The sequence below is a fragment of the Acromyrmex echinatior genome, chromosome 7, assembly GCF_024713525.1.
Source record: "Acromyrmex echinatior isolate Ae372 chromosome 7, ASM2471352v2, whole genome shotgun sequence".
Lineage (NCBI taxonomy): Eukaryota > Metazoa > Arthropoda > Insecta > Hymenoptera > Formicidae > Acromyrmex > Acromyrmex echinatior.
In genome coordinates, this window is record NC_141858.1 from 7,812,539 (window position 1) to 7,832,242 (window position 19,704).

The following is a 19,704-nucleotide window of genomic DNA, read 5'->3' on the forward strand; positions in this document are numbered from 1 at the left end:
CCTTTGCGAAATTGTTATACACGTTATAATTTTGCGATAATTATTATACTCGTATATGCATATTTATATTGTGACCATTAAATATGAATATTCCAGATTAATTGCTTTTGTTTCTAAATCTTTTAAATTAGTCATTAAAAACTAACTTTGTATTTGTATCGAAAATTTATTTTATGAAACGGAAAATCATAAAAATTTATATAACATTTTATGTAAAAAAAAATATCTATCAACTTTTCTCAAATATTCCAATACAATTTTCTCCAACTTTAACATAAAAAGAATATTATAACTAACATATAAATTTCTTACAAGTTACTGTTAATTTTTATTCTTCTTATCATTTCGAGTATAACAAATTTTGTAAAAATAATTTTTTTGCACAAAATACGGAGAATTAAATATTTTTTAAGGAAAAATTCAACTTTATCAATTATATTAAATTTAGATGGACACTGTTCTTATTGTATTAATATATACTATATTTAAAAACAATCATTAAAAATTTAATGATATTAAAAATAAAATAATAATGTGACTTACTTCATAAATATCTAATAGTGTATACTAATTACGATTAATTAATTATGTATTTTAAATAATGAATTGGTCTTGGATAAGATAAGATAATGTTACATTATTATCTTACTACTCAAGTATAAAAAATGAAGGAAGATAATTATGTTTCATGTAATCTTCTCAGTATGCAAATATCAAGTTATTTCTATATTCTAAATTGCTGCTGGGATAGTGCAACATTATTATGGAACAACAACAAAGTCGCAGTGATCTATTGTTGCAAAACGGGTGTAATGGTTTACGTGCTGCAAATGTGCCAGCGTTACATCTTACCCAAACTATGTTTCGACCGTTAGTACAGTTACGTTTGCAGTCGCCATAAATTAATGGTCTCAAGACAGCATGCAACAGATACGTGTACAAGTGCGACATAAATGAAATACGTGTTTAGCCGAGATAACACAATTAATACGTAAGGCGCCTTAAGCAATCAAAACGTTTCTAGTCTATTTCCAACTGTTGTATTTGTAATAGTTATATCTATGAAGATTATAATAAAATATATGACAAAATTGTACTCTTTAAAAAAAGAAATTTACATTTTAAAAAATTAAAAAGAAAAACATTTAAATATGTAAAAACATGTAAATAAAAAGTATAAAAAATTTTTTATACTAAAAGAAACTTAAAAAATATAATATATATTAATTAAAAATAATGCATAAAATAAAACATATTTTATCTAATTTTGCAATAGCTATATTAGGAAAAATGTTTCGTTCTTTGAATCAAAATTTTGTTGTAAAATTTAACGATAAAAATATGGTTAAAATATTTCAAATGAAAATTTTGAGTTAAATATGTACCAAGCAAAACTATAATGTTATGTAAACTAAATTATTTAGTTGGTATAAATATTTTTGTTATGTAAATAAAATATTTGACTTTTAAAAAATGTCTTAATTAAACAGTCCTGTTGAAAAATTTTTTCCTAATATATGAAATTGTAAACACGAAAATAATGTTTGGAATGAAATATAAAAAATGTGTATTTTCTTTTAAAAAGTGAAAAAAATAGTGATCTACAGAAAATTCAGAAAAAGATTCCTGATTTTTACTTTACTATTAGTTTACGTTATTATATTAGTTTTTACTTATTATTAGTTCTGCCGAACAACATACGAAAGATTTTGTTACGTATTTTCTCAGATTTATACGTGCCCAATGGGAAGATTATACTACTCTTGTCTACATATAGAATTGGAGGAGGACAGAAGTGAAGAAAGCGCTAGCACAGGAAACAGGTTGTATAAATTGCAGGTGCGATGGTTGCCACAACGCAACAAGTCCAAAGAAAAGCCGATGATACGTGTGCCTGTGCTGCACACAGTGACGATCGACGACGATGGTAAGATGGAAAAAGAAGAAAGGGGTGGCGAATAGGGGAATGCAGCTTTGCGGCACGTGACTGGGAACCGTCGACGACGATGGGGCTAGATTTATAGTTCCCTTAGGTATACCGCATCTTTCTCCCTAACCGCAAAGCTCGCAGTTTATGCGACGCCGACGTCAAATTGACATGCCTCCGCGAGTACATGCACCTTTTCATCGATTAACTTTGAATCCGATTCCACCAGTTGTTACTGCGTGATTTTCTGAAAATTTGTACACGGCTTTTGCTTGAAATGAAATTTGTTCGCAAGATTTGTAATAGTATTCATGAAATAAATTGAAGATTGTAGTTATGGTCTTGTATTCTTCTTTTATATTTCAGTTTTTAAATAATAATTATATAGTTTCCTAAATGAAAATGAATGTTTAGATTAAAAATTAAAAATAATTTTTTAAAGTTAGTTATTTGTTTCTAACAGATGAATGAAAATTAAACATCTGTTGTCAAAAATAATATTTTCTGAGTTACAAGAAGTAAAAGTTATCATACACACGAAATTAATTGAAGATTTAGTCTGATTTAATCCTCGACATTTTTAAGAAAAAGAATTAAAAGAAGTAATCTTTTATTATACATATATTTATATTAATGTACGTAATTATAAAATTTCATAATGAGTATTTGACCTGATTTCATACTTCAGTTAACAATTTTTGTCTTCCTTGCAATAATTGTAAAATTGTAAACAATCAAATTGTTTAAAATTAATAAAATTATATTGAACTATTAACAATTTTTTAACGGAGTCAACAGATAGTTTATTTCTCTCCTCAATCCAATAAGCTTTATGATGCTTTCCACATTGTCATTATAAATTGCAAAAAGAAAAAACATATCTTCAAGATTTTTATGCTCAAATGTTTTTTCAAGTTTTTAAAGTAATCTATATCTATACTCTGTTCACGAGAGAATGATCTCAGTTTGCATAGCAAGCAATGTAACGCTCTACAATGCTATGAAGACCTGCACAAAACGGACGAGTTTTCGTCCGAAGCTATTCTCTCGTTGAACAGAGTATATTTATTTGATGACATTTTTCTTGACAATTCCGTATTCGCGTATTCCATGCATTGTAAATATATATTTAACTTAGATGTTTGATCGAAAAAAACATCATCGATTTTTACATTTTTGTTTTTAAATATAAAAGAGGTTTTCTAATTGTATATTTAGCTAGTTAATCTTTAAAAAAAGGAATACATTTGGCTTTAACAAGTGAAAAGTAAAAATACACTATTTCACAACCTTAAAAAGAGTACGTATACTTTTGAAAGTATAAGTGATAGCCCTAATTACGATACAGAGAATGGTTGAGATTAAAAAATGTAGTATATCCACAAAATAAAAAATGAAATAGTTTTTTTATGTAAGTATCGGTTTCTCATCTAAAATTAGTTAACTTTAAAGATGTATTGTAACAAATTATTCTTTAATTTATTTTTATATGTTTAAAAACATATTATAATAATTTAAAAAATTATTTTAGATTTTCCTTTATATCAAGATTTCATCTGCATGATTTGTTGATGAAATTTTCCATCTTGTTCGTCTGATTTTATATCAAGCTACTTTTTAAAGAATTTAAGATATCAGTAAAAAATGGATTTTCAATGACATATTAACGCCGATATTCTCAAAAAAGTGATCCTATCATCTACTAATATACGATAGTTTTGAATTCGACGTTTCTCGAGAAAGTTTAAAATAATGACATTCACGCAATCCCATGCTATGAGTTCGTTTGAGTCCAGATATTTATCGAAAGCATTATCATTCATTAACTACAAATATTTAAATACTCCTAAAAGTAATTAAAACACATAAAAACGTTAGACTCAGATTAATAGTTAAATTACAAAAAAATAGTACCTTCTTTTATTTTGACTACGCTTAATGCCGGAAATTTCTCGCATAAATATTGAAACACTGCAATAGATTGCCGTCACAAAATTCTTTACCATTCTAAACTTAATATGTAGTGGAGGCATAAGAATTTTTTTTGGTTATATGAGTGCTGTATGCGCAATATTTTTTACATCAACACAACGTTGTATACGCTTTGGTTTTGGTCAATCTTTTTTATGGTATTGATTGCCTGCATATCTACTGTCCCACATGCAATCGAAGCAGCAATATTTTATGTAACCCGAGCTGAACATGATTACGATAACTTTGGTCTCTCAAAATGAAAGTGATTTTCACGAGCATTTTTAGCGAGAAATACGAGAAAAATAGTAAAAAAATTCTCTAACCAACAAATACCAAAATAGTTACAATTACAAACAGAAAAAAATAGAGTGAATTTCGCTTCGTGCGGAAAGTCGTGCACCCCGTAGGATTATTTAAAACTGAATTATAATTATAAATATTCATTATAGAACTTTTTTATTATTTTTCCCATGTTCTTTACTAAAAATGCTTTCAAAAATAATTTTTATTTTAAGGGACCAAAGTTATTGTGATCATCTCCCGAGCTTATATGCTGTTAATAGCGCTATTATTTTCGCGATGTGCGCGTATTTGTGATTATACTTGATATATTTTTTTCAAAACTTTAAGAATCACGCTACTTGCACCCCTCAAAATTCATAACTTCAAATCAATGCCCCATTCTTATACGATCTAACTTTGCCAAATCCCTTGGGGAAGTGATAGCCGTGTCTCCGACACAATCAAACCCACGCGAATTCTGAAAAAATTTTAAAAGTTAAAATCTATCACATAGTGTTAGTGAAATTGTTTAGAGTCTCTGACAGGGAAGTTAAAAGATATTAAAAGGGTCTACATTAATATAAATATCCTTCTTTATTCTATCTAATAATAGTTAAGAATTTTTTTTATCTTTATCATTTCCAATACTTAATTAGAAAATTAATGTAAAAAATTTCCCATAACGACCTTTGACCTTTGATAGTTAAGGTTTATTATAGGGATCATTAATTTGTATATAAAATCATTTATAGACAAAAGAAAGAACTTTTTTATCTTTTTTTTTTTTTCATAGAATAGAAAATATCCACCATTCCACACAATCCCCGTGGCAGGTATCAGTTGGCATATTGTGCGGATATTCCAATATCCCCCATAGATCTTCCGGGGCTAACGAGGTCACCCAGGTCATCCATGCTCGCTCCGGGGTGCCGATATCGAATTCCACGTACCACGGATCTCATTTGGTAAGGACGATGAACGTAGATCACTAACTTTGCATCACTTCAATGCAGAACGATATTACCGGCGACTCGGGTCATTTGAATATAAAGTATACGTGACGAGATAATGTCTTTCGTTCTCCAAACAACGAGCGTTGCACATTATATTCTATGTACCATGTACATGATTATTCGTCCAAGCGTTTGGGAGCGAAATTATTAAAAATAATTAATGGAGATCCTGTTTTAATGATGAAGCTTTTAGTGTACGTAATTACAAATTATTCATTATTGAAAAAAATTAATGTCTAATGGACTCAATGTCTAATGGATCAAGCTTGAATAATAAACGTATAAAATCTTGATTTTTTTATACATCTTGTTTAAATAATATTAGTTAATAAAAGGATAAAAATTTAACTATCAAAGTGTATAAAATTTTTTTCGAATTTATTTATACATAAAAAACAAATTCAGGCTTATTGAAAAATTATAATTGAACTTTCTATAAAATTGTGTTCAAAATAATTTCGCTTCAAATCTGTGTAAATAGAAAACATTATCAATCTAAAAATTTCTCATAAATAACTATATCAAAAAATTTGATGATTTTATGATAAACAGCTGTATAAAAAATTAGTTAAAAATAAAAAAATAAATAAATTTTAGTAACAATATACTATGGTTATTGTGGCGCCATCTTTTGAGAAAGAAACGATCTAGTACATAACAAAACCTATGATAATACAAGGAAAAAAAAAGTTGCAAAAGAGATCTCTTTTTTTAACTTTAGAAAATGCAAGACAATTTATTTCAATTATCATATCTTTTTTTGTTAACTTTTAACTTATATTTTCGCATAGCTCTTCCTTTTTTTATTATATTTTTAAAAAAGAAATAAGTTGCTTTGTTAGTACTTTTTTTTTTTTTTTGATGAAATAAAAATCACTGAATCACTGAAAATTCAATATTTTTGCAAAATATTTAATATTGAGAAACTTTGCGGGAAATTTTCTCAAAAAAGGAATTTCAGTCCCGACATTAAGCTTTGTTTCACAACACTCCATAACATTGTCTATGCAACATAAATTTCAACTGATACTCTGTATTAATTAATCGTAGAATCAACATTACCAAATTGCACGACAGTGTTTTTGATTTATACCCTCTTTGCCTCTTGTGTTCGCGGGTTTGCCTGACCAAACGCGGATATTATCGAGCGAATAATGGCTATTAGAATTTATTCAATGGTTCAACTCACTCCAACGTCAGATCGTTTGAACGATGCCGTGAATCCATCATATTTCACAATCGACATGGAAATTTAATCCTTTGCATATCGTGCTCATAACAGTACAGCTGGAAAATTAAGTCAGTAAACAACGCAAATAGCTATTTATTGGAATCATTATTTCGAAACCAAGTGTACAAGAATTTTAAGTGTGTCAATAGGTTGTCTAATTAAAAAGAAAAAAGTTTTCTTAATCAAAAGAACCTAAGAAAGTAATCAAAGTTTTTTTATCTATATTATAATTTCAATTTCTATGTTGAACTTTTTGGTTGATTGTTGAAAACAGTTTTTGAAACACGGATTTTCTTTTGAAAGATAACATCGAGGACTATGTACACAAAAATAATATTGTGCACACATAAACTGATATTTATTGCATTAAATATGAGTTAAAAATATAAATTGTATTTACAAAATAATTAAATGCAATAAATTGAATTGATAAAGTAATTTAATGTTTAATTGGAAATTATACTTCATAAATATACTTCATAAATTTATTTTTTTCCCTTTTGAAAGCTCTTTTGAAAATGTATGCCTATTTCCATTATGCTACAAAAATATAGAATGTCTCTTTTTAGATAAAAAAGGCAACGTGTTCTTAAATTTCTATCCTCGAGCCTTAGAATTTAATGCAAATTTGCAAAATCGCGTCTCGTTTATAAAACATGCAACATCTGGTATACTTTACTTGATGGACATTTTGTTAAGCAATTCGCATGTATGCCAAACGATCTTACGTCGAGAGTATCTAAAAAGATGACGTTATATTCTCATTTCTGCCCCAACTCATTAGAACACTTATATGATGAAAAAGATCATTTCTTATTAGGAAAATAAGGAAAAAATGGATTCATGAATTTAACTTATAATTATAATTAGTTACCCAGAAGAAAATTATATAGTTATATTGTTAATGAAAAATAACGTTAATACATTTTTAATAATAAAAAATAGCTTATTATTTTCGATCAGTCCTGTCATACATACATTCAATACACACAAAACTGTATTATCGAAATTAATAAATGACGGTGACATATTACACTGTGGCATAATGCAAATAAATGACGGTGATTCTCGCTGTGATATTTGCACAATCTCTCCCCCCTCTCTCTCGAACTCACAAACTCTCGAACTCTCTTTGAACAAGCTTCAAATCATCTAAATTTAAATTTCGAAAAAGAAGATATATTGAAATATGTTGAAGAATTAAAGAATTGAATTAATATTATCTTAAATATCTGAGCTGGAATATAAGTAAAAAATATGGAACAAACAGAAATACAACTATAAGAAGTTTCTTTCTCGAAAAAATATTTTAATATATTCATGCAGAAAGCTATAAGAGATTATTGTTTATCATTAATAAATAGCATATAATGAAAATATTTTTATTAAAGTAAAATTAACAAATTATACACGATTTAATTGCAACCAAAATTGCATAAATGTGAAAGGAATCAAATATATTCAAGAATATGAATATTTTCACATTTAAGTTTTTTTACATGTTTCTCTTCTATTGTATATCTTATTTATGCAAAAAAAATAGAAGATGCTATAACACAAACTAATGGTGTCGCGATAAATGGACACATCGCACGATACTAATGCAGACGCGAACGCACGTCGTGGATATGAATACACGTCATTTATCTTCTTAATGAAATACACGTAGTGACGGATTCTACTGAACAGCATGAGATTCGACGCGTTTAATGAGGTTTCCAAATTGCCCGCGATGTTTTAATCACCTCATAACGTGTGAACGTGGTTAATCTTTTGATACTATGCTTTAATCAGCCACCCGCAAATAAGCTCTTAAGTAGATTTCAAACGATATCATCTGGTCCCATTATACAATAAACTAGGTAAGGGAAAATTCGCATATCACACGAACGAAAATTTTGTATAAACCTCGTGAATCCATCGTACATTTTTTCATGTAAATACGCATTTTCTTCTTTCTTGGAATATCTTGCACTTTGCGATAAGGTACTACTAATTTTGTAGAAGCTAACATCAAAATTTATAATTGTTTTATAATAACTTGAACAAAAAAGGCACCTTCGAATTATGTGTGATAAAATAGATACAGTATTACAGAGGAAAACCCCCTATTATGAGATAGGCGCCTAATATGAGAGAACGGCGTTTCTACTAAATTAATAAACGCTATCTATTGGTTCCACCATGAATTTATTGCTCTTGGATTGAAAACTATTTAGTAAAAAAATTCATTATTAGATTATGCCTATAGTCATTGTAAAATAAGATTTTAGAATTTGGATGTCTTCAAGTTTCATTGAGATGAGCATTTAAACCTTGTTTATTATTTAATAAAAAATAAATAAATATTTGGCAATAAATTCTTTATGTAGTGATAGAGTAAGATCGTACTAATAGAGAAATACGGAATATATTGAATTGTTTAATTACAGGAGTTAAATTTGATAATCGTACAATCATAAGGCGTAAAAATCGTAATATGACACTCCCAGGATATTCCTAATATGAAATAACTATACTCATGCTCTTATATCATAGTGAAAATCGTTGCTAAAGTATAAATGTATTGTACAATAATAAAAAAGACAACCGGAATGAATGTCGAGTGTCATCTGCGATGCTTGATTCCAACTGCCTGAAAACGAGTTCTAGATATAATCTATCGCATGCTCATTTTTCGCACACGCTGGCTGTGTTTATTTGTATTTTAGAAACATTAAATAAAGTTTTTTTTAATTGTAATACTGATATACTTTGCGTTTTACTATCGATTTCTCAGGGCATCTCATATTAGGAGTACAATTTTTTGACTTTGCGATTTGCTCACTTTTTACATTTCTTTAATTTTCAAAAAAAAAATGGAATTTGAATTAAATTTTATGTAATGTTATTTTAAAGCTTATTAAATTGCCTTCAAAAAATGACCTATTATTTTTTTAAATTCTGCCTATAGACTTCTATAGCATTTACCTAAAATGAACTCGGTGTATCATAATAGGAGCCTTTTCTATGTATTATACATAAAATGACACAGAATTTTAGAAAAAAGCGTGAAAGAAGGAAAGTAGAAAAGAGATTTACTAGAGTGATTAAATTATATTCTAAAACGTTGCAAGGAAATGTTTCAGTTCTGCAAATCTCATGATAACGCGAGATATAATTTCTCATCAAATGTCGATTGCAGTTGCACTCTAAGAGGTCAAAAGTGCGAGATTAAGTGGCAAATAGCATGAGTTAGATCTAAGAGTGCTTACGCTATAAAAAGAGGAAAATGTTAGAAAAGAAGGAAATAATCTTACCGTCTTATCCCAGCCAGCTTCTTTTGGTTGCCTACGTGCATTCGCGCTAACCATTGTACCGCTTGCGCTATGATGAATCAACGGATAATAATCCTCCGCGTCGCTGTTTTCACTGACATTTCCATCGATTTTCTCGTCTACTAACCGCATCGTATACTGATGCGCGTAATGTCTTACTGCCATTCTTCTCGTAAAGTCATTCACTCTCGGTATAAACATTCACTAATATTTGATCGCGCACGATGTCATTGTCCACAAGTCACAGTTTACATCACGAAGTAACGCCGTTATTCGCTGCGAATCAATGGCTGTGTTCAACAGAAAAGCAGTTTTGCAACTGTAGAATTCTTTAATATGATTGGTCTTGTCCTTGGTTTCTCACTGGATTTAAATGTATAATATTCAAAAAATTAAACAATGTCGTGGCTTATTTCGAGCTTATAATTAGAATAATTTTAAATTAATATAATTAACATAAAAATATAAATACTAAATAATATTCTACACAAACGTTTTGGCTTACGAAGCTTTCTTCAGTGTTAAAACGCGGAAAATACAATATTAAATTAACAAATCAAATAAATAAAAAATACAATGAAAATTTAAAAAATCATCAGTGGTGAATATATAAAGAATTCAAACATCAAAAAGTATTATAACAGATTACAAGGTAAAAAGATTTTAAACACTTCAGTCATAATATTCAAGTCATAAATTCAATCATATTCAAGAATTTTACAACAGTAGCAAAGCTGCTTTTTCTGCTAAACACAGTCATTAGGTCTGTGACGTTTTCGCGATGCAAAACAAACACTCGCAGTGTAAGCAATGTATAGGAAAAAATATTAAGTAATAAGATATACTTTTTATTTTTAATTTAATTAATATTTTCTAAGATGTTACAGTAATACTAAGATGTTACTTAATAAATTAATTGCATAACGACTAATAATATAAAATACGTAATGACAATGATATTGATGATGCTAATGATAATTACATGTTGAATACATTTATATTGTTATTTTCAATTGCTGAAGATGTTGCTAAATATTGTTATCCATGAAACTATTGCTTTCAGAATAATTTTGTTTATTAGACATGATCCAAAAAATTATTATATTATTTGACGTATCTGTTTAGAATGTATATTTATAATTTCAAAATAATTTGACATTATCTTTCACATAATTACTTCGCACATTGCTTCTGAACAGAATAACCTGTCAAACGAGATTTTAATGGATTCAACGTCACCGGAAATTCAACGTAATCATGAACAAATACGTTCATTACGACTAAATTACAGTCAGAATATCCAGATATATGTATGTTTTGAAAGTAATATGATTGATCTCTGACCAAACAGCTCTGTTTGATTTAATAGCAAACTACAATTATATTCTAATTCTATGTTTACGAATTGCAACATTATACGACCCAGAAATCTAATATTCTAGAATTCTAGGTTAAAACTTGTTGTTCTTATTAATTTATAAACAACATGAAATCTTTTATATATTTATTAAAAAATATTTTTAAGATAAATTATATATCGATTAACAACATATCGACAAATATTTATTAGGTGTTGGAATTAATTCGTAGCGTTTTTAATGAAAGAATGTTATTTATTTCACATGAGCATTAAAAAATACATTAATGAAAGTACTTCCCATCACTTGTAAAACGCTACGAATTAATTCCAACACCTAATATTATAAATAAGTATATTGATTTAATGTTATAAAATAAATAATGTATTTGATATAATGATATTTATATGTTAGATGTATAAAAATAAATATATATATATTGATACAATATTGTATACGTTGCCCTTATAAATATATACATAATATAAATTACTATTTATATATAATTATTGTCTCGGTATATTTTAAATATGCACTGTAAATTTTAACAAAGGATGGATGTTAAAACAGAATTTTTCAATAAAAAATAAATACACATTGTGCCTTTGTAAAATAAAAATTTGCCAAAATATCGACAATGTATATCTGAAAAAATGTATTAATATATGTATGCATTATCAATAGAAACTGTGTTAAACACTGCATTATATACATATAAATATACATTTTATATTTACATTCAATACATTTAAATAACGCGTCCTATTTCCCGTGAGATAGTCGGCAAACAAACTATCTTATCTGTCATTACGTATTTTACATAAATAGTATTCTCATTTGCAACTTATTTTTCTATGAGAACTAGGTCGATACAACTGAAGGCAAGGCAGGATGTAATAATATTGATAACGCCTGTAATCTTGACAAATTTTAACGAGTATTAATTAATCGCTTTATTCCTCTAGTAATTTGATTGATTTTTGTCCAGTTTCTTCCGTCCAAGAACACGTATTAAAATCGCCAATTAAATTTTATATTATTTTGCAAATTTTTACTTGTACAAGTAATTTATATAAACGACCAACTATAATCAAAATCTAAAAAGAACAAAGAAGAAAAGACAGGAAAAAATAATCCGGTTTTTCATTTCAGAAAGAGTGTTGCTAAAATAAAACTGACTCCAGTAAAACGTCTACGTTTTACCATGCACACATCAAATTCAGAGATCTCGTAATTTTCACTCTCGTGCGAAATTCTATGAGGTCCGCGCCGCGGCCGAGAACTGAGAACTTTCGCGAAGCAAAACGCATCTCGCACGCGCATCTCGCGAATACGACATTCACGTGGCTGCTCTCGCGATTCAGTGAAAGCACAATCTTTCTCTACAGTTTGCACAGTAGTTGGCGTTGTAATGGCGAAATAAAATTTGCCGTGTCGAGAAGAATGTTTAGCCACAAAATTACATTAACATACATTTTGTATCTTAAATCACATTTATTCTTCGGAAAAAAGACGTGTACAAAAAATCAAACTTATAAAATTGGCAACGTCAAAATCGTCGATTCTAATCTTCACATGTGCAAATTAGATTAATTTAAAAATATCTTCTACATACAAGCAACATTGTCGAGCATTAAAATTGGTTTGAAAGAATAATATATTTTTGCAGCAAATATCGCTAGTAACTACAACGTATGTCGACACGTTGTCAGCACCATTATCCACCTGTAACGAACAATAGCACTTTTGCAAGATAACGTGACTGTTATAAATTATGATTATACAGTTTCGTAACACATCCTGATTAATTCGTGAATTAGTGAATATATATGATGCGCCGGAATTTCCAACGATAAATTCCAATGATAAAATTTTTAAGGAATTTCTCAAATCGATTTTTATTAGATTCAACGTCGACAGTTTATTTACGTTATTTAATTCTTCAAAAGGATTATTTATTTTTTACTTTTACTGTTTTTAATAATTGGCAATCTACATTACGTTATTGTATGGCGTTGCGATACGAAAATCGTATATCTGTTTTTCAAAATTGTCGAGTTTCTCCGTCGTGGGTTTTCCCGCGTGCGCGTATTCTCGGAACCGGCTCGCGAAACCTTTGAAGCGGCACGCGACACCGCCGTTTTCCAACTGACAGACGAAGGAGAAAGGATTCGCATCGAAACGCCTGTGCACGCGGCGAGGCACGCGGCCATGGCACGCTGTTTGACATCGCCTTATCAGCGTTACTACCGCTCAGCTGAGCACCGTCGAACCGGCGAGCGTATAACATAATTTATATTTGATAGATTTGCGATTAACCAATTTTTTTGTCCAGATAGGAAAGCGGAACGCTTATTACGAAATGAATTCGTTACTGTCACTTTATGCCACATTGAAAATAATCTTAGGACGTAGAATATCATACAATATGTAACATAATATTATATCACTATCCCACAAATTCTATATATTTCAATTCTATTCAAATTTTTATTTTACAAAATTCTATTTAAACTTCCATTCTTTGATGATTTGGTTATAGATTATGCATCTATGAATCGTGCAGCTATCTCAAACGTATCATGTCCAATCTCTTCCTCGAGAATGGCATCCGTTTACTGGCGCCTCTATGTGCACGTAGATCTACAAAGCATGGATATTTGTAGCGGATAACACATTTCATGATCTTCGATTTTGTTCCATGTTTCATACAATATACATTATTTGATTGTATTCCATGCTATGTCTACAAAATATAATTGCGTTACATTATAAAAATATATATATAATAACTAATAATAGGAAAAATTTTCTGCTAATTTTGATGAAACTGCAGGCCAAAATGTCCCAAAATAAACATAAAATTTAACAAAATATTATTGAAATTTTATCAAGGTTTGCAATTACAGTGTCTACTATTGAAAATCTATAATTTTCGTTTACTATTTAGTAATTGTAATGCAAATATAAAGCCAATAATCAATATAATTAAAATAATGTAAATATGATTAAATTAGGAAATTTAAATCGAAAATGATAAAAATAACTGGAGAATGATCTTTTTGCTTCAACGTTGAATAATTCGATGAAAAAAAATCGTACAGAGCTTTGTAAAAAAGCAAATTAAAGGTAAAGATTCGCTCTTTCGAATGATGTAAATCACTTTTGTGTACAATTTTTAGTCCGTGGAATTTCACAAATTTGGTAAAAAGTTTTAAGATCTGATATATCTTCATTTATGTTTAACTTCATTTTTGTGTAACTTCATAAAATCTCCATGAGACCGTTTTTTAACGATTTGAAAAGTATAGGTTTCAGCCTGTAAAATGCTTTTTTAAACATCCCGAGATACGACGATTTTTGACAAAGTTATTCTTGAAATTTGCCTATTTTTGCAGAGTAAAACAGGTGTCGCGTTAATTTTGTTGGCCAGTGTACATCAAATTCTCCAAACTACTTGCCAATTAAATTTTCTGTCTTAAAACGGAATTCTAATTAAAACTGTAATTATTAATATAACAAATTAAATTTACAAATAATTTAATAATATATTTATAAGTTGATAAGTACTATGAAAAATTTATGGTGAAAAATATCAGCCGAATAGCGTTTCAAGATTAAAAATTTAATTGGTGTATATAGAATTGAATACGTATAGTATTCATTTAAATATTAAGACTCTCTCGTGACGATATGAGATGAAAATTACATACGATAAATTGCTTATTAAAGCTTTATTTATTTTCCTTAAAAACCTTCTTTAATAATTTCAAAAACTATAAAATATGTGACAAACTAAAGTATCTATTTGATATCTGTGCTACATCAAGATATTTCATAATTACCGCATTTCCTCTTAAAAACATATTTTTGAGGTAATTTTGAGACGAAAATCCTGATACAAAAATGTCGAGGCTACAATAGTTTTTGAATTATAATTGATTAAAGATAGTGTGTATAATAGTTAGAAAACTATTATAGCCTCGATGTTTTCGTATTAGGATTTTTGTCTTAAAATATTCAAAAGAATACAGAAATAATAATAGAGGCTATAAAAGTAAAAAAAAAATGGTTTTCGACTTATAAGCATTTAAAGTTAGCTTATAATTCAAAAAATTATTGTAGTCTCGACATTTTCGTATTAAGATTTTCTCAAAAAATGTCTCAAGATATCTCAAAATTACCTTTAAATTATAAGAGTATGTCTTTAAGAAGAAATGTGGGAGACATTCTGTATAGAAATATAAAATAGTTGTAAGACACTCTATAGAAATATAAAATAACTCCTGAAATACTTACAATTAGCTGTCAACTGTCGCAACCTCTTGCAATGTTTTTTTGACAGCTAAGAAAATATATACCATTATTTCAGGAATTATTTTACACTTCGACATGTGAGATATCAGTTTGCCGAATATTTTACAGATTTTAGAATTACGAAATTATGTTTTTAACAAAAAAACTAAAAGCTAGTGTCATTATTGTATACTGTTTTAATCAACATTTAAACAAAAAATATTGCATAAGTACATTTTTTAAACTGGTTGTATTTTAGCACTCTTTAAACTGATTTTTAAAAAGTAACAAAAAAGTAACGAATAGTGATTGTAACAAGTCACTACTATTATTATACAAATTACTTTTGAAAAATAACTTTCTATTCTCTGGTTACCCGTAACTTCATTTTCATTAACAACAAATGCTTTTAATGTATCTGTTTGAAATTTATTTCTATTACATATAATTGAAGCAAATTTTCTTTTAACAGTGCATAAATTTATTTAGTACAGTTTATTAATTATTAATTATTATTTGATTTATCATTATCATTTTTTATTGAGTAAATTTATTTAATTACTGTAAAGATTTAATTAGACACTATTTTTTTAAAATACGTGTTAAAATTTAGTAAATTTTTTCAATGAAATAAACATTGTTACATTGTTCAAAAAGATAAATATGACAATGGATACTAATAAATTTCTGTATGCTTTACAAGATATAAATGATATTTGTAAAACATAAAATCATATCTTTTTCTGATTTATAATTTGATAATTAAGCCTTAATACACATCTTTGATTTCGTGTCCTATGCATTTCTTTTCTTTGATTTATATACAACAATATTATATACAAAACAAGTATATAACAATTTATTATAAATATACAACTTTACACACACACAAATAACACACTTTCTAAAGATGTAAAAATATACGTAAAAATTGCTTAATAATACTTATAAAAGTGATGAAAATTAATCCAGGCCACGAAAGACTTATCGTTTGTACTAAGGATGCCAAAAACTAAAGTGTGCACTAAGGATTAATAATTAAAATGACAAAATACTTAATAAAAATCGAGAATTACAGATAAATATCTTTAAAAAATCTTGAAACCTTATACTGAAAAAAATATTTATAACATTAATATTTTAAACTAAAATTAAATTTAAAAATTGTTCTGTCATATTTATTCCTCAAGAAATCTAATTGTCTTTTAAAAGCATTTTCTTTTTATTGAAAATAGTTATTTTCATAAATGGAAATTAGTAGTAACTTATTCTATTATTAGTTAGTTGTGTGCTTGTTATTAGTGCTTGTTATTTCATGGAACATTCTTTTTGTTTATAAAAAGAAGACAAGCTTTAAAAGCTTTGATATCTATAGTTTATGTTATCACACATATATGGTCCTATAATATATTATATTGATTTTTTTTATTGATTTATTCACTTTATGTTATTTATTCACGCTGATATGTTATTCATTCACGCTGAAGAATTAATCCAACTTCTTCCCCGATTTCGTGCAACATTTTCGAATTTCCCCACAAATATTCTAGATTTACTGCAGCACGTATCTGATCATTCGCACAAATCTTGAATATAGGATAAGTAAACTTTGGCGAACAAAATTTAATGGCAAAACTCAAAGTGGCTGTAAGTCTTAGTATGCATAAACGCAGTCAAGCAAGCCAATGAGATGCGCATTACTTTACGTAAGAATGTGAATTAATCTGAATCTATAAACTCTGAACATGAATCTGAATATTTATAGTTACTACATTTCATAATTTTTATAGTTGAACAGATAAACATACAACATGACATATCTTATCTCTTGACAGAGTTATATGCCATGTACATAGATAGTTCAAAAATACTATTTTCTGGAGTTCATAGAAGCCCTTCAAATCAGTGCAACTAAAAGAAATATCAGAGTATTAGATGAAATCCATTTTTCTACTATTGTAAGAGATGACACTTTATCTTCTTTTATCATTACATTGAAATTAATTTTTTCGGAAATAAAAATGGTCCACCTAATAAATTGAAACAACTAGAAACAACACAAAAATTATTATTTATGACACTAAAGTAACAATACAATTTTAAAATGAATGTTACCTCCATTTGTCAAAGAAATAATTATGCAGGAATAACTTCCGTATCAGTCATCATATTTTTATATGAGAGCAAGTCAATAAGTTTTTAGAAAAACATAATAAAATACATTTTTTTTTATCAATTCATTTTTATTTCTCAACATAGTCTCCTTTCAGTTCGATACACTTGATCCAACGATTCTCTAATTTTTTCAAGCCGTCCGAATAGTATGATTTGTCCAACCCTTCAAAATAAGCCTCTATTTCGGCGATAAACTGCTCTCTGGTGGTGAATCTCTTTTCTCCGAACCATTTCTTCAGGTTCGGAAATAGGAAATAGTCACAGAGGGCTAAATCTGGCGAATATGCTAGATGGGGAAGCAACTCATAGCGGAATTCGTTGAATTTGGTTATCGGTGCCGGGCACATGTGAACCCTTGTATTATCTTAATGGAAGAGCACTTTCTTCTTCGCCAAATGGGAACGTTTTTTCTTTAAAATGTTGTTGAAACAGTCCAATAAAGCTGCGTAGTAATCGATATGATCGTTTGCTGCGATGGAAGATATGAATTATACCGCGTGCATCCCAAAAAATTGTGGCCATCACCTTTCCAGCCGACTTCAAGGTCTTCGTCTTCTTCGGAGCTGATTCACTCGGTGAAGTCTATTATTTTGACTGTTCCTTCTCAGGTGTAATGGATCCATGTCCACAGTAATAAATCGACGCAGAAATTCATCTGGATTACGTTGAAACATCTTCAAACATTGTTTTGAAATCGTCACATCGCGCTTATGCTCCAGTGAGCAAACGCGGCATCCATCTTGCCGATAGCTTTTTCATACCCAATTGTTCGTGCAAAATTGAAATCACTGTGCCATGTGATATGTCTGTGGCCTCAACAAGCTCGCGCACTTTCACTCGTCGATCAGTCAAAACAATATTGTGGACTTTATCGATGATTTCTGGCACAACAGTCTCAATTGGATGTCCCGAACGAGGTGCATCACATGTGGATGTACGACCACGTTTAAATTCATTCATCCAATTGTATACAGTCGCAAACGCTGGTGCAGATGTGCTATGAATATTATCCAACTCGGCTTTGATTTCTTTCGGCGTTAAACCTTTCATATATAGATGTTTGATCACTGCACAAAACTCGTTTTTTCCATTTTACAAAAAATACAAAGGTTGTTCGCTTTAATCGTCTACAGAAATAAAACCATGCGATGAATTCCGCTCAAAATTTGACAGTAATCAGTTGAAAGATGATACTTGTCAAAAAGTAATGTGACATGACACTGCGAGTGCTCTCTGAGATTTTCTAAGAACTTATTGACTTACCTTCGTACACAAATTTAGTCAAATAAGATTTAAGAAATTTTTCTAATATTGATGTTTCACCCAATTTTTTTTTGTAAGTTCTCTAAAAACAGATATTCTTTTTCGTAAAGCATATATTTAATAGCATGAATGGGTAACAATCCAGACAAATTGGATAGATACTAAATATTGCAGCAAGACTAACATTATTATAATTTTGAATCTATATTATGACCTGACAATTTTTGTCCATTACTGTCCATTACAATTCTGAGGAATTTGCGTCCTCATAACTCGAAGAGAGTGAGCTAATTATTTGTTTCATTAATCCGTTATAAATTACTTTTTCTAACTTAGTTCTGATTTTAGATTTTCGTTATCGATAACAAACTGTGATCGATAGTTGCGCTATTTCTTGCATTTCTGTCATCTCATCATCCGGAAAAAGAAATTCCTTACCATATGAAGAGAGAAGATGAGACGTCTCACAGGAAACTCTTCCAAGACTTCCTGTACCCCGGTACATGCAGGTTATTATTCGGTATTATTCGGTATTTCTTTTGCTATGCTGCCGTTTAGAACCTCGTGATTATCGCACAGTATTTACAAACAAATCATGGGAAGAAGGAACTCCTTGAATAAGCTCCTCCGATCGAGGACTGAGGTTACCAGGAGCGAGAACGATGGCCGTGGGTATCATCCGCCTGAAGAAAGGACGCTAATATATGAATCTACCGTAGCGAGGCATCAATTAGGCATCCATAATAACCGGAGGCAGTCTACAATAAAGAAGTCTCTTTCTGATTTAGAATACGCGCCACGCGTCATATATTAATATCTGCGATCCATGAGGCTATGTCACAGTATAAATACATACAGTATGGACACT

At 29.1% G+C, this 19,704-nt stretch overlaps 1 protein-coding gene across 2 annotated transcripts in view; it reads right to left on the bottom strand.

Annotated features, from left to right (window-relative positions):
* Positions 1 to 13,278, bottom strand: part of LOC105153659 (A-type potassium channel modulatory protein DPP6) — a 635,032-nt gene extending 621,754 nt beyond the window's left edge. Inside the window, exon 1 of one of the 2 annotated variants that reach the window (XM_087408058.1) lies at positions 9,727 to 13,278. In XM_087408058.1, coding sequence (XP_087264184.1) covers positions 9,727 to 9,945 — 219 coding nt within the window. In that variant the 5' untranslated portion in view covers positions 9,946 to 13,278. The remainder of the gene's footprint in view (positions 1 to 9,726) is intronic. The other variant, XM_087408059.1, reaches the window with a different exon arrangement.
* Positions 13,279 to 19,704: the final 6,426 nt, after the last annotated feature.